Source organism: Trichomycterus rosablanca, chromosome 12 (genome assembly GCF_030014385.1).
Source record: "Trichomycterus rosablanca isolate fTriRos1 chromosome 12, fTriRos1.hap1, whole genome shotgun sequence".
NCBI lineage: Eukaryota > Metazoa > Chordata > Actinopteri > Siluriformes > Trichomycteridae > Trichomycterus > Trichomycterus rosablanca.
In genome coordinates this window covers 32577968-32600342 of record NC_085999.1, presented here as the reverse complement: position 1 = coordinate 32600342, position 22375 = coordinate 32577968, and the positions used below count along the sequence as shown (strand labels likewise).

Here is a 22375-nt window from a genome sequence, read left to right as displayed (position 1 = left end):
GGCTGTGTTTTTGCATGCAGCTTGGGAGTGGTTTGGCAAAGATGAGATAAACCTGCACAGGTAAACTAGACCCAGGAAATGAAACTATAAACACACACACACTTTGTTTCAACCAATTTTCTAGCCAAATTTACATCGGTGGTAGTAGGACAACAAGAAAAACAGCTGGTGACTCACTAATCAGTTGTACTTTACCACCCAAAAGGGCTTTTTGTGACATTTAAAAGGGAAAAAACAAGAAAAACTTGAATGTAGTAAAAATATTTAACCACTTTATGACAACAGAGCAATGCTGGTATATAAATAAAATAATCAGACTCAAATTGTTGCCTTTTCAAATATTCACACTTAAACCTCTAAAAATTTAGGTTATAAAAAGCTTTTTTCTAATTTGATTTAGATGAAATACAACCTATGCAATAACAGTCAAACAATAATTGCACTTATTCCTAATGAGGAATTAGGAGGTCAAGACACAAAGATAAACTATATTAAACTTTCAGCACAACAATTAGTAGTTGAAGTTGTTACTATTTTATTTTGTCATTTTCTGAAAATCCACAATGTAGATGTAGATATGGAAGCAAGTAGCTATTTTGATTCCCTGACTTATTTTGATTCCCTGACTTATTTTGTATAGGCAGGCATGATCAGTGGTCTAATTAATTAATTTAATTAGAAATTAACTAATTAATTACCAAATATGAGATGCAATTGTTCTTTCATACTGGCCCTATAATTGCCTACTTCCATTTAAGAGGTAGTTCCCATTTTTTTCCATATTTACTAAAGAATATTCAGAGAAAATTAACTAGTTAACTAGCATTATTCATGGCTATAGAGCTGACCAATTATTTATTTGACCTAACAAGCGAGATAGTAGCCAGATAGTGTTAATGGCTTTTTTTTTAATTGCCTTTTACCTATGAATATGAAAACACTGAAATAAATACTACTTTTTATAGAAAAAAAACAACTTCTATGCATGATGAAAACAAATAAATAGTTGTGATTAAAAAAAAAATTAGGTTGATTTCTGAACTCTTTCAAATTAAAGCATTAATATTATGTTCATGAAAATGGAATTGTTTGCTTATTAAAGGTCTGAAAACACTGTATTGTTTTTGTTATTTTAACTAGTTGTCATTTTCTGCAAATAAATGCTCTTTATTAATGGCATTCATCAGACACTTCTATCCATATTTGAGGACCTTGCTTAAGGCTTGAACCAGCAACTTTCCCATCACTAGTCCACTGCTCTAAATGGTAATCATGGAATCATGTATGCCCCACTGCAATATGAAAGTAAAGTTACCAGTGAAATGAAAGTGAAAGCTTGTTACAGTGTGCAGAGAAATGAAACTGTAACCTACCGAGTGTGTTGAATACCAGGTTCGCTTTTAATAAAAGTAAATGTAAAAAACACATTTTTTATTAGCATTTTCCATACTGTCCCAACTTTCCATACTGTCCATACTGTCCCAAAATCCGATTTGTGGTTACTCAGGCATGTGGTACTGAAATATTTAAACATGACTATTCCCTCATTAGACAGAAGAGAATTTACTAAATTGTATAAAAGTCAACATAACATTATGGTTATGATGTTCTGCAAGAACAATACTTAACATGTTTACACAGTGTCTTGTCTTATATCTGTCAAAATGTGTATCCTTAACATTCACTTTTAATGTCAAGTGCTTTTGTTATAGTAATCTTCTCTGATTTCTTGGTACCTCATAAGTCCATGGTGACATGTACTCTAACAAAGTTCCAGAAACAGACACTTTATAATTACTCTGGTGTAGGCATTCATAGACATCTGTTTTTTTATGCCATAAAGCTTGATTTTGATCTCATCTGACTACAAAATGTGGTTTTAGTAGTGTCTTACAAATATTTTTTTAATATACTATATAGTATTAGCATGTGCTGCCACACAAGAAAGAAGTCCTTGTTTTTAGAATCTGCATTACAGAGCTCCAGTTTGTTGCACATAGCAAAATCAGATCAGAGACTTCTTGTTTGTCTACATATAAGCCCATGAGGCATGTAAAACTTGCTTGACTGTTTTCCAATCATCCATGAATTAGTCATATTTACATAAGCTGACAAACGTTTCTCAGTAGTTTATTTAAAAAATACTTTGGTTTAAGTTCTCCTGCTCTTCACTATCAAAATTAGTAAAAACCAATTAATCACCAGCTAGCAGATTCAGTATAGCAGCAATACACATAAATTAGAAGCCACATCATAGCATCTGAATTAAAAGACTTTTAAAATAGTGAGTTACCTTCTCTGTTCTGTGATATAGTTATGTGATTAGTAAGTGTGTCCTTCATTAACTGGGAAGACATGCTTGCCACATTTGTTTCCAGAACAAGGCAAGTAAGACAGGATTCCTGCTTTTGATTGATAGGTGACTATTTATTACACATCACAAAACTGACAAAATGACAAGTCCACAATATTGGATTACCAATAGAGGATATAAAGATAATTCACTGATACAACTTTGGCAACCAACTCCAAAAAAGTTAAAAACAGAAAATTACAAATATCAGATATTAATTCAGAAATAAAGCACTGCAAATTACAGAGGTAGGTAACACACAATATACAGAAAAGGTTACACATATTTCCACAAAAGATGTTGCTAGACTGAATGACAACAACTACTAAATTTTTGTCCAAAAAGAAGAAAAAAACCTTTTAACAATGTTGTTTCTTTTCAAAGTTTACTGACAACAAAACAAAGTCTGGGTCAGAATTTCAGGTACATCAATTAATATTCGTTATTGTCATCTGCTAGACATTTGGCAAATGCAGTCAAGGGTTAAGGGCCTTGCTTAACGCCCTAACAGTGGTAGTCTTGAATCTTCAAATCAATACCAATAATTCAATAATTGAGCTACCAATAATTCTTCATGTTCTTTTGTAGAAAGGTCTTCAATGCCATGTCACTTTGTGGCAAAATGTGACAAAATTCATTTGAGTTTATGATTTTAGTTGTCAAAATAAAAAAATGAAAACTGAAGTTGAAAAGGCTTGGCTTGCAACCAGGTTATCTATGACCTCTGGCTCGTTCAAAGGCTGTTTTCTTATCTAAGTTTTTTGAGTAGGGCATTAGAACGTGTATGTATAAGTTAATGGTGTCAGTGGACTAGCATCAAGCAGAAACATATGCTTTATTTTTATCATAAAGGTTAAAAAATGAACAAAGTTACAACTACTAATAAATACCCATAAATCAATAACTGGAAAGCTAAATAACAAGAGCCACACTTTTAAATAAAGGAACAAAAAAACCCAAAACAAAATAAAACAAAACATAACTGATCAACATTGTAAATAATCACTAGCAGCTAATATTAGGTGGTTTTATATGTGCAAATAATTAAGATGTTAAAAATAATATTGTAAACCAAAGCACCAAAGGTGGGTTAAGAGCCACATTCTGAACATCACTGATATCTACTGTATATGATGTATGCTATTTTAATAAAATTAATTTTATGAAATTATAAAATAAGCATTCCACGTAACAAATTCATTACAATTAGAGGTTGCTCATAATATGATTATGATGATAAGTGCATGTAAACACAGTAATCTAGTTCATGTTACTATCTCATTTGTTGCAGTAATCTGTGCAGGTCCAGAGTTGGGATAAAGGCATATAGAAGACACACCATGTTTTGTCAGAGTTTCATTAACTTGAAGCTACAAAATGATAAGGAAAACAACAGTGTTATATTACACATCTACAGTACTCTTAACCACACATAGTAATTGAACTATAAATTACATAAATTATACAATATTGAAGTGAATTTGGTGATACTGTATGAGTCTGTGCTTTATATAGCTGAGATGCATTACCTGCATTTCTGTGTTTAGTGTCATGACTCTTTAGTCATCATTACTCTCTTTTTTTATTTGTGTCTCATCTTTGTGTGTGTTCAGTTTTGTGTCTATATCCATTTCTTTATTTTCTTTACTTAGTTTTGCTTGTTTCATTTCTTCTAACTCTTTCTCCAAGTTTTCACAGCGAGTCAACAATATAAGCTTCTCATCTTTCAGACTTTTCACCTGTGTTTAAAAAACAAACCAGGCCAAAAGAGACTTTCACTTGTAGGACATTCAACATTAAAAGTCACATCAATAAAATTTATTACTAAACAAACATGGACACGTATTTTTGAAAATGTAAAATAATGTTTGAAATATTTCTGGTCACATCAGAAGTGTTTTTAAAATGAATTCAGATGGAAATAGCAAAGTGTTGTTAAACAATGACAAGAGCATTCTTGTTAAATACACCAAATGTAATGGAATTATTCAATGTCATTATATACAGGCAGATTACTACCAGTTAAATGATAATATATGATCATTTATGATCAAATAATCTTAATGATCTAATGAATATATAAAATACAAAACTGGACTATTGGTTCATTTTTAATGGACTAATTTAGTACAGTAGTATAGGGACACAGCCTAACCAGTTTGCAATAATAAATAATAAAATAAAATTGATTTTCTATAACCGGATTTACACAAATCCCTCCACTCCTCTCATCATAGCATATACACTTACCATGCACATAATTACACCTATGTGGTACATACATTTATTAATTATTTTATAAGCTACACCTATGATTCAGATGAAATTTGTTCAAATACAATTACGGACTGAAGCATGTCTGTTGCTCTGTACACTTTGTTACCCCCTCTACCCCATTTATCATTTAAAAGAGACCTTTACACTAACACAGTAATAACTTGGTAGTGTGTTTCAGTCTAGTTTTTAAAAACTGCATTGTCAGTGCTGGAAGATGAGCAGTGTTCCAACCACAATGCAAAGCCAACAGCATCCTGTGATCCGAAAGTGTCCACTGATAAAAGACTAGTAAAAGATTAAAACACATTACTGTGTATTGAGCTTTATCATGCATCACACATTTTCAGTGGGTGACAGGTCAGCCTAGCACCTTCTATCTCTTATTATGAGGTCACATTTTTGTAACAGGTGCAGAATGTGGCTGTGGCTTTCTAAAAAAAAAAAAGAATGTGGCTTGGTATTGTTTTGCCATAACAATTTTTCTTCCTCCACCCAGAAAACAAGGCATCCATTTTTTTCACAAAACAATTTAAAGATTGCCTTAATCCCTATATTTTGGATATATAATCAGGTAGACTTAGGTATACCTGGTACCAATGACAACAAAAAGACAGTTTTTCTAAAACACTTACTCACCTTTTTTTCTAGCTCTGCTTTTGTGTTTAGCAGACTAGTCACCAGACAATCCACCCCATCATTTAAATGTGGTGGAGTTTGCATGCTATCCTGGTCTTCTTTTGTCTCTGCGCTCTGAACATTTTTGTTTTGAATTAACTCCCTTATGAATTTATCTGTCTTCTTTAAGTTGTCTGGATGTTCCATCACATCATTGCTATAGTTTATTTCTGGCAAGGCTGTTAATGTAGTTAAACTTTCAGGTGTGCTGCTTTCACAACTTTTTTCTACTCTGGGTGTTTTACTCTCTTTCTTGTCCTGGGAAAGCGTTCTCTTCTTACTGCAAAAGAGGAGACATCAAATGATTATTGTGCTCTGTTATTTTATGTTATACAGGAGGATAGATAATTAGACAGAGGGTACAAATAATGTACCTTGTAGTAGGTTTGGAGGAAGAGTTGGTCTGTGTAATAGATGTGCTGGGTGAAGGGATCTGATGTATAAAATAAGTAGTATAAATTAAGAGTTATCAATACCTAGCTATAGAAGTAAAACACTTCAGGGAGAAATGTAATTAATAGACATGAATTCATTTCCTAGATATCAATTTCCCATAAACAATTTTACATTTGAGGTACACAGTGCTGTGAAATGTAATTGAAATGATTAAAAACATAGTTTAATGTAAGTGTAACACTTCGCCTCTGTGTGCTCTGGTGCTCCTGTGTGCCACGCCCCCCTCTCAGTGAGCACACTCTGTCTCCTGCCATGCCCTCTCATGATTGGTTCATTTGAACTGATTGGCTCCAGCTGCCCTCTATTTAAGAGGTGCGCTGGAGCACAAAGTAGGGACTAATGGTCTTTCGTTTTGGCTCTGTAAGTCATGTTAATAGCTCTTGTTTATGGTCATGTTAATAGCTCTTGTTTATGGTCATGTTAATAGCTCTTGTTTATGGTCATGTTAATAGCTCTTGTTTATGGTCATGTTAATAGCTCTTGTTTAGAGTCATGTTAATAGCTCTTGTTTAGAGTCATGTTAATAGCGCTTGTTTATATTCCTGTTCTAGCTCTTGTTTAGAGTCACGTTCCTAGCTCTTGTTCAGTCATGTTGAGTTTCTGTTCATGTTTAGTTTAGCCTTAGTTAGCTGTGTTCTGTTTCGGTTCTTCTTGTTTGTCTGAGTTATTAATAAATATATATCCTTTGAGTTCATCTCTGCGTGTGTCCGTCCCCCTTTGTCTTGCCTTAGCCCCATCGTGACTAACAAAGAATCCGATTTGAACAAAAAATTCAAAATGATTTCTAAATGATTTTCTAAATTATTATTGATTATTATATACAATCCAAAATCAGAAGAGGTTGGGACAGTATGGAAAGCGTAAATAAAAAGTATAGTGATTAACTTTTACTTCAATGCAGACCATATGAACCCTAGATTTTATATTTCATCTGGTCAACTTTATTTCATTTTTTAATATACCTCCATTCTTGTATTTCAGGTCTGCAACACATTCCAAAAAAGTTGGTACTGGGACAATTTAGGGCTAGTAATGAGGTTAAACAATATTTTATCTATACATAACAATGATCATTTTGGCCTAACCGTTCCGTTTTTGTTTCAATAGACCAGAGAACATTTCTCAAAACTGTAATCTGGCTTTATATTATTATATAGTTATATAATAACATGCTGTCTGACTAACTCTACAAAAGAGAAAAAGTAATGAAGTGTACCGCAACGGTCTTAATTCTCAGACTCCCTACAAACTACTCTACAGGCTTTAAACAATCTACTTTCAGATGCACAAACCAAAATTCTCATGTTTGAAGAAAAAAAGGTTGTGCAGATCAACCAATGATCACAACATGGTAAAGTGTGGAATAAGAAGAATGATGAATTGGGGCTGCTTTTTTTTCTGCGACATTACATGTGAAATAAACCAGGAATTAAGTGATGTACTCAGGAAAACCACCAGATGTTTTAACAATACAACCCCAAATAAATCTTGACTTCTTTCAAAACCCACCTCTGTTTTATTCAATTTATTCTGTATCTTCTGTTGTCTTTCCCTAAACAAACAAACAAAAAACAATACAAAAAATAAGTATAAAGAATGTGCAGCATTGGTGCAGCAGTAAATTACACTAGCTTAATACTGCAGGAATCCCTATCGGCCAGCTATTATTTCTGGCTATTTGCATGTAGTGCTAAATGCTCTTTGCTTAATTTCATTTTATCAACTGCTTTATCCTGGTCAGACCCAGTTGAGCATCTGTTGTTAGAGCTACAAATTTATGAGCACTCCCAAACATAGACCAATAGATCCAACTATAACCCAGCTTTAGCTTCTCTGCAGATGTGAGCCAAATGTAGCCAAATCAAAGAAAAATGGAACAAAAGTCCTCCACAGCAATGTAAGAGACTCATCACAAGTTACCACAAATGTTTGATTGAGGTTGTTAGGATGGCACAACTGTTGTTCTTTATCTTTAATAAATGGAATGATGATTTAAAAGCTGCATTTTGTGTTTCCTTTTGTCATCTTATATTAACATTAGTTGGAGGATCTAAAACATTTAAATGTGATCAAAAATAGAATAAATCATATGAGGAGCAAATACTTTTTCAAAGGACTAAATACATAACTTAGTAAAAGATAAAGTGATGGATGACTGATTAATAGTTTTAAAATCCTCAAGTGTACTACAGAATTTAAAAATAAAAAAAGAGAGGGGCCCAAAATGTATGCACACTTCAACATGAAACATATCTGCATAAAAGCTGTATTACTAGATTTATATAAACATCAAAAAGTAGCTGTAAGTCATGTTTGACCTCAGCAATCACATTAGGTGCTCTAAGTGGTCACCATTAACACTTCTGATTTCAGCAAACTACTGCACAAACACCACTGGTTACAGTTTCCACAGTGATTACTCTGCACGACATTTCGATTTCTTCCTGTAGTGATGCCAGTGTAACTGTTTTTGTATTATACAACATCCTTTGGGGTTCCACACAGAAGAAATCGAGGGTTGTTCAACCAGGAAAATCATTGCCCTGGCAGAACGTCATCTGCTAACTCCTGTCTCATGTGCACATTGCTTGACAGGGTTTTGTGGCGAGTGTGTAAACTGTTCCAGCACCATATCGGAGGAAGCAAGACTTATTGCTGTGTGATTTCAGACCTTTGCTTGTGAACATCACACACGGTGCCATAGGTTTTAAACTTTCTTAGGCGTATTGGTGATTCTGTTACAAATTCACATCGCCATTGTGATTGTACACACACATTCTCAAATTACCAACACCACTTTAAAATGGTCCTGCGTTGCTCAAAAGTCAAGCATGCCTCCGCCATTTTGTTTGACTCTCCTGACAGCCACATCATGGCTTTAGCAATCCTGCAACTACTGACATCTTAAGAAACCACATAATACTTCATACTGCTGCCATAATTCAATTTGATTAAATTAAACTGTGTATACATTTTGGGCCCCTCTGTATGTAGAAAAAATACTTTAGTTACATTTTATTCATAAGTAAACTATATGTCCAAAAGTAGGTGGACAGTATATCTAATTGTAACATCACAGAGAGTGGACTCTTATTTGCATCTCCCATGAGCACATACTATAAGTGTATTACTAGGAGCACCAATATTAAGTGTGTTTACTCCATAGCCAAAGGCACCAATAATTTAGTAACTCATTAAATATTGTTAATGAGACTAGATTGCTTAAATACTGCTTTTTGTGTGTTTTCTGATATGTGGGTTGTTCAGCATCATCTGCAGCCTCAGAATCCTCTTCAACATCACAGCTCCTGAGAAAATAAATGAAATATATAAGCATGCACACACACACACACACACACACACACAAACGGGCACACAGACAGAAACACACCTATACTGGGGGTCAGTATTCATGTGACAGGACCACTTGTCGGGGAGCTTCTTAGTGTTAATTCCATCTGGAAGCTTCCGCCACTTTAGACACTCATCACACTGAACCCAGTTTTGATCTGGCTCCTTTCTGCAAGTCCACACAATCACATAAATCCCATTATACAGTTAACAATAAGAAACATGACATAATTAAATTTTTGTTTTTTGTGAGCTGAATATAACAAACACAGGCACACAAACATTGTTTCACAACCAAACAAGTATATCAGTTCCAAACAGGCCTGTGTACAAACACTGACCACTAACACTATATTTTATTTCCCATCCTTTAATGTACACTATATGGCTTGTTAGGCATCTGACATCATAGCTATTAATCTGATGTTTGTCTGCCCCCTCTTATTAGGAGCTAAAGTCTTTTTTTCATTTTTTTTGCAAGGCTTACGACAAGATTTTGGAGTATGTGTGTGGGTCATTCAGTCAAAAGGTTATTTGTAAGACCAGACATGTTGGATGAGACCCTGCTCACAACTAAATCTACCTCTCATCTGGACATGCCTGGCAGTTGCTGTTTCTCATTGTTAATGCAATCACCTGAAACTTAATCCCAGTAAGACTGAGCTAATATATTGAAAGAAATTACCCCCTTTCTCTCTCCATTTTGTATATTGAATGAGCAACCTCTCACCTGCTCCCTTTTGCTCCCTTTTTTCCCGTCTCCAAGGTTCCCCCTAAACCCTGTCTCCTCACACCTTTTTGTACATTGAAATGAACACTCCTGTTTGATATTACCCCCACTCCCTGTATCCTACACACACCTAATCCTGTCTCCTTACACCTTTTGTCACCATGTATCCTGACCCCTTCCCTTGTTCCAACACCCCTTTGACCACACTTCCCCATTCTTTGATGTAGATACCCTCTCCATTGTCATTTCCTTCCCCCTTAACCTCCTCCTCTTTTTCCTAATTCCTGCCCCCAGTTTGAGTGTAGATAAAGTCTCCCTAAAATTTGCCTAGCTAGATTCTGTCGGTCTTCCAAGCTGTGCCCATATGTCTGTATGTGTTAATAAAGACTCTTTGGATGAAGACCCGGTCTCATGACTCCTGTATGCTGAATTTCTAACAATATATTTGTGGCGATGTCTCTATGCCAACACCCATCAATTTCTCTTAATGACTCTTAGATCAAACCATCTGATAATGTACAAAACCTGGGTGTTTTTCTGTATAGCTATCTTTACAACATAAGAAAGATTTGTCAGTTTTTCTCAATGGAAGCCACTCAGATTCTTGTCCAGTCCAATAGGTTGAAATACTGCAACTCCCTCCGGTGGGTCTTCTCATGTCCACTATAAGACCCCTGCAACTGATTTACTTTACTTCTGCCTATACTTTACAGAAGATTTACTTTCTTGGACTGTTGGTTTTTTGTAAGGAAATGTTTAATGAGGAAGCACCTCTGTAGGTTTCATTGAATACAAAATTTGTCTTTGGCCTAATAACAACTAAAAATACAAAAACAAAAATAAGGGCATCCACAATTTGGCAAAAACATGTGTGGACTTAGTAAGTGTAGTTTAACTCACACATTATCTTCAACAAGTGCAGCACAGTCTTCCTTTAATCTATGACGCATTTCTTTCCAGTAATCCTCAATCTTATCACTTAAACTCTGCATGGTTTTCCTGCACAAACAGAATCATATTTTACTACATTGTTTAATATGTCAATAAAACTGGTGTTTCTTACAGTACAGCCGATTTTAAAAGAAAAATAAACACAAACCCCATTACCTGGAAAGCTGGAACATTTTGTAAAATGTAGTCAAAAGAAAAATCTGTAAGTTGTTGATTCTATTGAACCTTAATTTAACTGACAAAAGTACAAAAAATGCATTTTAATGTTTTGGCTGAGCAATCTAAAAAAGTCTATTGTTTAAAAAATGTGCAAAAGCCAAAATCTGCATGAGTGACTCGCAATTGCTTTTGTATATTGGCCTTTCAAAGTGACAGATTGTCTTGTGAAGTCCATTGTTATTTTAGCAAGACAATGTCAGGCTTCATTCTGCACGTTACAACAGTGTGTCTTTATGTGGTTCCCCCCCTTATCTCGATAAGTACCCGACAGTGCCACCCCTTGGTTTAGGCCTAAAGCAAAGAGGAGCTCTGACTGAAGAAACTCACAAACACAGGTTTAAAGAATATACTATGTTTTTCGTTATTAAACAAGACTGGAAAGTTACATGTTGCTGCCAGTTTACTTGTTAAAAAATATAAGAAGCTTAAATGTTACTTATCTAATAAAGCCAGAGCTGGGGAACTCCAGACTCAACACACATGGATAAAACCCAAAAAAAGAGAGGCAACTCTCAATTTGGCACTACAAACCAAATCACTTTTATGTGTTGCACTGCAATATCGATCACCCCAGTGAACACGGCACAAGCACCCCAATGACGTAGTCCCCAAACTTCAATCCTGACCAACACCTTGCTGATATAAAAAGGACAAAATGAAATAGTTCCCCCTAGCTGATGGCTCACAAGTCACTAATCTCAGTTCATACATGCAAGCATAGCTAGCAGTTTGTTAAAGGTTTACCCAAGTTATAAAACTTCTTTGGAGAGCAGCACCGAAATAAGTAACACACAACAAGTACAAGACAGCAGCTAAAAGAGAACATGAGAACAGCTAAAAAAGAACAGCAGCCAGCACCCAGCACTGTGGTACCAGCCAAATTCACAGGAACAATCAGCATAACATGATTTCAGCATATACTTGGCAACTTCCAGGCAGGGGCAATTTAATGCACGGGCTTACCTAGGCTTCAGCCCAGGGGCCTCGAATAATTGAGGGCCCCGGATTGGCTGTTTTATGTTTTATTTATTTTGTTATGAATGGGGAAGCTTACAAACCAATGATTTTGTAAATCATTTACACGTTATTCATATTTCTGACTGGTGATTGGCCAGATAATCTCGAGCTGCTGTAATTCTGATTGGTGGTTTCAGTTAAGCAACGTGCACGTTAGAGCTAGTCAGAGTGGTAGAGAGAACAGAGAGGCGACACTCCCATAGGGAACCGTTATATCGGGGGCGGGACATTTTTTCTGCGCAGCTTCCGCATCGTTGGCTGCTCAAAAGTTCCAAACAACCCATAGAGCCCCATTCATTTCCACTACTTATCAAGCATTTTCAGCTGTTTGTTGCTTTGTTTTTAAAAAATAATGAATTTGATGTCATTAATATACTTAATACTGTTATTGTTTAGCATTTGCTCAGCACTAAATGTTACATGTTTATCTTAATTAATAGGTATAACTGAATTTAGCTTAGTCAGTTAAGCTTAATTAATGACACACGAGTCTTTTTACCTAAAATGAGTCTTATTACAGAAATGATAATAAAACATTAGAGCCATAATAAATCATGCTACTTTACCTTTCATACTTACGTAAGTACATTTGAAGGTAAATACTTCAGAACTTTACTCAAGTGGAGGTAAAGAGTATTTTTACTATTACTACTACGTTTACTGGAGTAATATTTTACCTCGGATATCTCTACTTTAACTCAACTACATGGTTTGTGCACCTTGTCAACCATTTACATTAGATAAAATGAACTTGTGCATATTCATAATGAATTCATTCATGTATTACATGTAGGAATCAATTATTAATCACTCATGAAATAAGAGATGAATGAATGCTTTTTCATGTACCTGCACTATAATGTTAAAGGTACAGTAGTGTGTTTATGAATCTGTTCATTCAGTGCAGGTAAACCTTATGAATCCAGCCACATGACTTAGTGTTCAGCCAAAATTATTATTATGAATCCTCAGGAAAGTGAAGGGAGATTAGTTTATGTAAAAAACAAAACATAAAAAAACTTTAATCTCTGTACTGTATATTGTCTCTACTACTTAATGATATCACATTATGTAATGTATGCAAATATAATGTAATGTGTGTTAACAATTAACAACTCATTATAAACATCAATCTTCCACTTCATATACCAAACTGACATTAAAGCAGATGCAGTAAATGTCAAGGCAGTTGAAAATACCCAGAAATTGTACAAATGTTTATTATTTACTGTTTAATATGTCATTTACTGCTGCCTGTCCCATATGAGAACATGACAGCGCCGGGTTTGTTTGGAACTATTGGAGGGTTACATGAACCACGTGACCGCGTAGCGGCGAGATTAGACCCCGAAGGTAGCTTGGGGCTGGTCCTTTTTTGGCTTTGTAGGCGAGCGTCAGTGTTTTAAACTGAATGCGTGCAGCTACAGGAAGCCAGTGAAGAGAACGCAGCAGTGGGGTGATGTGGCAGTGTTTGGGTTGGTTAAAAACCAGACGGGCAGCTGTATATATATACACGTGGGGGCCCACAACCAGCCGTAGCCCCTGGGCCCACAGGCAGGTTAAATCGCCTCCGCTTCCAGGCCTCCTTTTTGTATTCCTCGTAGATAAACGGGGAGATGCACTGAAGCTATAGGAGCTACACACACTTAGCTTAGTGTAGCTACACACACTTAGCTTAGCTTAGCTCCTTCCTTCCCCTGGACTCACCTACCAGCTTACACATCCCAACGCTTCTGCAACATGGCTCAAAAAATGCTCTGCTCCCATGAAGGCAGCTGCATTCTGGCTCACCTAGCCTAGTAGCCAAACAGCCCAAACTTTTTAAGGACCCCAAGGTGTCTGTAAATATGCCTTTCCTAGGACCCCTGGTCTGACCACATAATTGCCGGCTCCACCCCTTTTTCCACAACTAATTACAGGCTACAATTACACAGGCTACATTTATATACACAATATGTGTTTGCTGGACTGCCCTACTAGCAGGACATATTTATTAAAAATATATAAACAAGAAAATCAAACAACAGTGACCCTGACTGTTGAGCAGCTGTATTAGATTAATCAAGAATGGTGCAAATTTCCATTTGCCAAAACTGCAGCAATTAGTAATCAATAGAATTGAGTGTGTTGCTAGCATCAAATTCTAAATGTGTTTCTATTTACAAAATACATTAATCAGTGAAAACATTCATAAGAATTAACCAATCACAGATTCTTCTATTTACTTCTTTTTACAATCTCACCTGTACTTCTCTGAGTCTTCAAAGTCCTGCTTGTTGTGAGTTGGATTTAGGTAGTTACACTCTATCACCCCAATAACTCCCACTCCAGCGTTTTCCACCTAATAAACAAGTACAAAAATACTGTAAAAACATGATGTTGCTTACAGAATGCTTTCTTTCATGTTGATTTCATAACATTACTCCAGATAAACATCTGACTGTGTATCAGCTGAGTCTACAGAAAGTTAATATTGTTGTTATGACTTCTGTATCCTTACATAATGAAGCCTCAATATACAAACCTAATATCTGAAAAAGTTGGAATGTTTTGTAAACTGCAATAAAAAGAAGAATCTGTGATTGGTTAATTTTCTTAAATCTTTATTTTTAAAGTTAAAAGAAAAGATTTTCAATGTTTTCATTAGAATTTTATGATGGCGTATTAGGACCACTTTAAAGAAAAATATTTTTTTAAGTTTCGATTTTGAAAATAAAATACGGTGGCTGAGAAGTGCAAAACAAATTAACATTTCAGAAAACAAAATTACAAAAGAACAAAAACAAAATTACAAAAAACAAAAACAAAATTACAAAAAACAAAAACAAAATTACAAAAAAACAAAAACAAATTTACAACAAAACAAAAACAAATTTACAAGAGCTGAAACACTTTTACCAATGCCGAAACAAATTTACAAACGGGCATATGTGACGGAAAAGGTAGGTACCATACACAGGAAGTGCTCGTTGCTTACATGCTGTCAATCAAACTGTTTCTCGGGGGGTGAAGTGAACGGAGTTTGTGATGGTGACGCTAAACAATGTTTTGTCTAGTTTGTGGAAATTATTTTATCCAGTTGACCCGCTTTTGTTTTTCTTGTAAGAAGTTCTTAGATTGTTTGTGCAGAGGTTTAGACGTGGCCTGTGCATCTCTATCTATCATCCGCTCTTCTAAATATCTAAAGTATTCCCACAAAAAAAACAAAAGCTGAAATAATTAACGCAAAATGGACAAAACATTGTTTATTAGGGACGGAACATTTGATAACGAGGTTTTGAAGCTTGTTTCACTTTTGTAACACTGGACTCAGTGTATCAGAGCTTGTATTAAACCACTAGGAATGTGCAGGACTGGTTCAAAGCTTCGGTGCTTTTATCTCACTGACTATATAAGAGACAATCAAACCAGGGTTGCCAACCGTCCTGTAAAATACAGAATTGTTGTTTATTTGGAGACTAAACGCCGCGTTCCGTATTGAACTGATACAGGACGCTTTGTTCTGTATTTTTATCAATGGGCGACAGGGTGATGTGTATGAAACAGAAGGAAACTGCTGCTACAGTGGGAATTAGAAAGCATTTGGTTATTATATTAAGTAGTATTCGCTTTTATTGTTACTAACGGTGTGTGTGCGCAGGTTATATCAGCAATACAACCTGTTTAATACACCGCTGTATGAGTAGCGCAGTGGGCAGAGTGCGTTGTTTTGCCTAAAATATGGTTCTGACTTATTATTATAAAGAATGAAAATAATAAATGTTAAACACGCTAAATAAAACATTTTGATAATGTTCTCATGAGTGTGTTAGACCCGTTATATTTTTTTATAGGTGCAACCCTAACCACCCCCCCCCCCTTTCCCCCACTTAGGTATTTTCAGCACAATCAGGAAAAAGCTTCAAAAGCTTTAATGAGACTTCATCTGCACATCACTATTGTTTAGCGTTACCGTCACAAACTCTGTTCACTTCACCCCCAAGAAACAGTTTGATTGACAGCATGTAAGCAACAAGCACTTCCTGTGTATTGTACCTATCCTTTCTGTCTGATCCGCCGTTTGTAAACTTGTTTTGGCATTGGTAAAAGTGTTTCAGCTCTTGTAAATTTGTTTTTGTTTTTTGGAATTTTGTTTTTGTTTTTTTGGAATTTTGTTTTCTAAAATGTTAATTTGTTTTGCACTTCTTGGCCACCGTATTAAAGTCAAAATGATTACGAGATTAAAGCTGAAATGATTTTGAGATTAAAGATGAAATGATTACAAGATTAAAACTGAAATTATTATGAGATTAAAGCTGAAATGATTACAAGATTAAAACTGAAATTATTATGAGATTAAAGCTGAAATGATTACAAGATTAAAACTGAAATTATTATGAGATTAAAGCTGAAATGATTACAAGATTAAAACTGAAATTATTATGAGATTAAAGCTGAAATGATTATGAGATTAAAGTTGAAATGATTACTAGATTATAGTCAAAATGATTAAAGTCAAAATGACTTTTAGATTAAAGTCAAAATATTATGGCTATAGCAACCTCCTTGTGTTAGATGAGGGATGTTCATGATATGGTAAAGTTATACTTTCATATCGGTTTCACAAATAAAGAAATCCCCAATCTCCTGCACATCAGCACCAGCGTGTTATTAGCGTAAGGACGCTGAAGCGGCTAGAAGTGGCGCACGGCATCTTTGCCATCGGCAATACTTCAACTGAGCCTCATGGACTCGTTCGATAAACTAAAGCCGTATGGCATTGCTATAAATTGTTGCATTAACGGGTTTAGTCATCATGTCATGTGAATGGAAGCGTACAATACAAACAACCACCCCAAAATAATCATGGGTTATTGGATAACCACAGTAACATTGGAGGCTGCCCAGGTACTGAGACCTGTGCTTCTCTGAACCTACAAGACAATGATGGCTGCACACTCTTTGGTCATAATATTTCTACGTTTATCTCGAAATCAAATTAATACAACTGTATTCTCGAAATCAAAACTTAACAATATTTTTGACAGTGGCCCCAACACACAGTCGTAGAATTTGATTCCTGCAACAGACTCCAAAAAAGTTGGGACAGAGGCATGTTTAGCATTGTGTTTTATCACCTTTCTAATTAATGAGACATTTGGGAACTGAGGACAGTAATTGTTGCAGTTTTACAAGTGGAATATTTGTCTTTTCTCACTTAATACAAAACTTTAGCTGCTCAACTGTCTCCTCCTCTACATCCTCTACATCATGTGCCATACATTTTCAACAGGAGAGAAATCTGGACTACAGGCAGGCCAATGTCTTGTCTCAGCAGGTAAGAGCTGTTATGATGGCATATTGGGTGGGTGGTTTCAATGTTATGGCTGATTAGAGTATAGTCATATGTGTTACATGGTCTGGCAACATAAGACTTTGGTCTGATAAGACAAAAATTGGACTCTTTGTACAGAACAGCAAGCACTATCAACTGGCTAATACCAATCATGCAGTGACATGGTGGTGGCAACATTATTTTATAGGTTAGTTTCTGAGTGGCAGGGACAGGGAGGCTGGTAAGAATTGAGGGATGGATGCATTTTATGATGAATGTATGTTACCAATTTAACAGTGTACATTTATAAATTAATAAATTAATGATCTGCAAAACTCTGACCTTGCGCTGGCAAGCAACACGCTCGTAGGCTTTGATGAGGCGGTTGTTGTGGTACATCATTATGCCGTAGTGCTCTTTGTTCTTTGTGTTGTAGCCTAAGGTGATCATTGTACCTTTTTTCTGAGACAAAGACTTAAGGATTATGACACCTAAAACATTTAAATCATGTATGACAATACCTGACTCATTCAGCACCAGTTTGTGTTTGCAAATCTATTCTACATTTCATTTTACTAACATTTAGGAGAAGGATACAAAAAAAGTGGGTTTGTATTTGTCTTTGACAGTGTGTGCCAGACTTTTGGAGACAAACTGAGTTTGAACCTTTTTTCCTCGAATGATAATTTGCATTCTAGGTTTCTGGTATAGAATACTGCAGTAAGCCTGATACAAGAGATAAATACACACACACACACACACACACACACACACACACACACTTGATAGTACACTTAGATAACAGTACTGGTCAATGTACTCAGATGATAAACTGTAATTGGAAGATTTTAATATATCCTCTCTAAAATCTTACCCGCAGTGAATATTCACTCTCAGGCACAAACGTGTCACGATCTTGCTGTTTGCTTTCATCCATAGTGTTCTCATCCAAGTCATCACGGATCCTAATATCATTATTGTCAGAATTGAAGTCAAATTCTGGTTGATTTAAGCATGTGCTGCTGCAGAAAAAAAACCCTTACAATTAAATTCATGACATTTACCAGACAAATTTATTCAACATTACAATTGTGACCAAATACAATGCAAGCAATAGAGGACCCAACAGTGGCAGCTTGGTGGTGGTGGGGCTTGCACCAGCAATCTTCAGATTACTAGTCCAGTACCTAAACCACCACACAACCACTGCCACTACCACTGTGTCAGAAAATACCTGAGCTTGCTATAAGTGCTATAAATAATTGTGTTAACTGACCATCCTATTCAAGGATGGTGGCCTTCTGCTGTTAATAAAATAAAAGAATAAAAAAATAAAAATCTTTTTATTAACATAGTACATGATCACATTTTTTTTGGTTTAATTACCTCTCCATCAAGTCACTTATTTAACTTTACAACCTTACCTTCATGCTAGAATACTCACATGCGGAGGTTCCAGATGATTATTCGAGTTCCACTTGAATTGGGGCTCAGCTTATCAATGACCCTGAGCTCAGTCAGCAGTTCCTCCTTTCTGCCAAACAGAGTGTATTCTAGGATATCCTGAAGACTTGCCTCATGTTCTGGTTCAACACTGAGTAAATAATAAGATTAAGGACCAAATTTCACTGTGTATATTAAAGTCCACTGAGCTCCTACACCACTAATGTCTTGCTTTTGAGTCCTTCTCTTTTTCTGCAGTATATACCAGCATAGTAAAGGATATAAGTTTGTCCAGTAGATGTAAATGTGATGATCGGCACTATGACATTCTGAGCCCTCATTTCCTCAAGGTAGCTCTGTGAGAGAAGCCCCACACACATGGTATCTGCTCTTTTGGAGAACACAATAGCATCCCTTCCCAAGCGCATGGAGCCTGACTTGAATCCATTACCATACTGGCCCACTGGAGCATGGCCGTTAATTGTCGTCTTTTCGCTGAAACCAAAACTGAGAAGGAAATAGTGGATGAGAGCCTTTGAACAATATACAGTGTATCACAAAAGTGAGTACACCCCTCACATTTCTGCAGATATTTAAGTATATCTTTTCATGGGACAACACTGACAAAATGACACTTTGACACAATGAAAAGTAGTCTGTGTGCAGCTTATATAACAGTGTAAATTTATTCTTCCCTCAAAATAACTCAATATACAGCCATTAATGTCTAAACCACCGGCAACAAAAGTGAGTACACCCCTAAGAGACTACACCCCTAAATGTCCAAATTGAGCACTGCTTGTCATTTTCCCTCTAAAATGTCATGTGATTTGTTAGTGTTACTAGGTCTCAGGTGTGCATAGGGAGCAGGTGTGTTCAATTTAGTAGTACAGCTCTCACACTCTCTCATACTGGTCACTGAAAGTTCCAACATGGCACCTCATGGCAAAGAACTCTCTGAGGATCTTAAAAGACGAATTGTTGCGCTACATGAAGATGGCCAAGGCTGCAAGAAGATTGCCAACACCCTGAAACTGAGCTGCAGCACAGTGGCCAAGATCATCCAGCGTTTTAAAAGAGCAGGGTCCACTCAGAACAGACCTCGCGTTGGTCGTCCAAAGAAGCTGAGTGCACGTGCTCAGCGTCACATCCAACTGCTGTCTTTGAAAGATAGGCGCAGGAGTGCTGTCAGCATTGCTGCAGAGATTGAAAAGGTGGGGGGTCAGCCTGTCAGTGCTCAGACCATACGCCGCACACTACATCAAATTGGTCTGCATGGCTGTCACCCCAGAAGGAAGCCTCTTCTGAAGTCTCTACACAAGAAAGCCCGCAAACAGTTTGCTGAAGACATGTCAACAAAGGACATGGATTACTGGAACCATGTCCTATGGTCTGATGAGACCAAGATTAATTTGTTTGGTTCAGATGGTCTCAAGCATGTGTGGCGGCAATCAGGTGAGGAGTACAAAGATAAGTGTGTCATGCCTACAGTCAAGCATGGTGGTGGGAATGCCATGGTCTGGTGCTGCATGAGTGCAGCAGGTGTTGGGGAGTTACATTTCATTGAGGGACACATGAACTCCAATATGTACTGTGAAATACTGAAGCAGAGCATGATCCCCTCCCTCCGGAAACTGGGTCGCAGGGCAGTGTTCCAGCATGATAATGACCCCAAACACACCTCTAAGATGACCACTGCTTTATTGAAGAGGCTGAGGGTAAAGGTGATGGACTGGCCAAGCATGTCTCCAGACCTAAACCCAATAGAACATCTTTGGGGCATCCTCAAGCGGAAGGTGGAGGAGCGCAAAGTCTCGAATATCCGCCAGCTCCGTGATGTCGTCATGGAGGAGTGGAAAAGCATTCCAGTGGCAACCTGTGAATCTCTGGTAAACTCCATGCCCAGGAGAGTTAAGGCAGTTCTGGGAAATAATGGTGGCCACACAAAATATTGTCACTTCAGGAACTTTCACTAAGGGGTGTACTCACTTTTGTTGCCGGTGGTTTAGACATTAATGGCTGTATATTGAGTTATTTTGAGGGAAGAATAAATTTACACTGTTATATAAGCTGCACACAGACTACTTTTCATTGTGTCAAAGTGTCATTTTGTCAGTGTTGTCCCATGAAAAGATATACTTAAATATCTGCAGAAATGTGAGGGGTGTACTCACTTTTGTGATACACTGTATATAGTCCAGTACATTAATTTAAAAAATATAAGCTATGCAGTTGCAAATCATTTACAAAGCCACTTTCAAAGTCATTTTAAATAAGTCAGTCATTGCTGATATTTAGTGCTCATACCTGAGCATGTTGTGCATTGTTTCATAGTCCATGCCTGCACCATTATCCATGAAAATGAGGCAGTTCTGTCCTTTGACCAATGATTTATCGATCCACAGCTGCTTGGCTTTGACATCTGGGTCATAAGCATTGTCTAAAAGGGAAAAACAAAAAGGAGTGGTTGAGAGTAATAAACATTGTATAAATATACTTATTTCTTTAAAATACATCATGCAATGTTCATAAGCACATGATCAGTATGTTTATTCCTGTTCGACAGAAACTAACCAGGCAATAACACTAAAAGTGAACAATTAGAACTACCTACACCAAAACACATCTACCCCACCCATTTGTATCTACCAGAGTTATTGCAATTATAAGAATCAAAGGAAACAAGTGGAAAAAGTGGTGACTTACCAATCAATTCTGCAATAGCACTGAAAGGCCATTTGTGGCTAGTGGAGTTTGAATCGAGAAATTTTGGGCTAATCTTGAAAATGGGAATAATACATATTAACATACATATTAATTAAGTAAAATTTATTAAACATGTAATATAGAGTATATTACAAAAATACTTAATGCTGGTATGATTTGTTTGTTTATTAGGATTTTAAAGTCATGTTTTACCTTTACGACAGGAACTGTAGTTACTTATTACACAAGATTCATCAGTTCAAAATGTTATATTGAACACAATATATTGTCATGGACAACTTTGTATCTCCAATTCACCTCACTTGCATGTCTTTGGACTGTGAGAGGAAACCGGAGCAAACTCACTCAGACACGGGGAGAACATGCAAACTCTGCACAGAAAGGACCCAGACCGCCTCACCTGTGGATCAAACCCAGGACCTTCTTGCTGTGAGGTGACAGTGCTACCAACTTAGCCACCGTGCCGCCCTAATGCTGGTATGAAAATGAAACTGAATGGGTTGCTCTACCAAATATCCACACTAAACCCATAAAGTGCACTGAACCAAAGACAATAGTTAATAATACACTGATGCTATGAAGAGCTTTTTCTGCTTCTTACAAAAACAAGAACGACAAAATAAAATAAAAATAAAAAATAGAACAGAACTGAAGTTAAGAACCCATATGATATTCTATGGAACAATTAGGTAATGAATAACCAGTATAAATTAAATAACCAATTATATGTACATTCAACATTACATATTGCCCACAAGAAAGCTGATGACCCAATTTTGAAATTTTTAGTCTCTGATTTACTTACTTTGCTCAAGGGTATTCCTCTATCTGTTGGTGCTGCCATTTTTGATCAAATATAAAA

At 36.3% G+C, this 22375-nt stretch overlaps 1 protein-coding gene across 1 annotated transcript; it reads right to left on the bottom strand.

Moving 5' to 3' along the window:
• Positions 1 to 3912: 3912 nt before the first annotated feature.
• On the bottom strand, positions 3913 to 22357 carry LOC134324037 (MORC family CW-type zinc finger protein 3-like). Its single transcript, XM_063005689.1, has 16 exons — positions 22319 to 22357; positions 21493 to 21565; positions 21094 to 21226; positions 19052 to 19293; positions 18788 to 18926; positions 18218 to 18362; positions 17941 to 18069; positions 17686 to 17805; positions 14273 to 14370; positions 10743 to 10841; positions 9153 to 9281; positions 8992 to 9069; positions 7271 to 7313; positions 5680 to 5738; positions 5267 to 5585; positions 3913 to 4092 (listed from the first exon to the last, which is right to left on the bottom strand). The coding sequence occupies exons 1-16, from the start codon at positions 22355 to 22357 to the stop codon at positions 3913 to 3915; spliced, it is 2025 nt and encodes a 674-aa protein (XP_062861759.1).
• Positions 22358 to 22375: the final 18 nt, after the last annotated feature.

Bases quoted from the DNA above. Each gene is read 5' to 3' on its own strand.
- LOC134324037 (XM_063005689.1), bottom strand. From the start codon at position 22,357: ATGGCAGCACCAACAGATAGAGGAATACCCTTGAGCAAA. The intron at 18,927-19,051 runs GTATATACTGCA...GTGTTGAACCAG, and splicing joins TTATATCCTTTACTATGCTG to AACATGAGGCAAGTCTTCAG. The intron at 5,739-7,270 runs GTGGGTTTTGAA...TTTATACATCAG, and splicing joins ATAAATTGAATAAAACAGAG to ATCCCTTCACCCAGCACATC.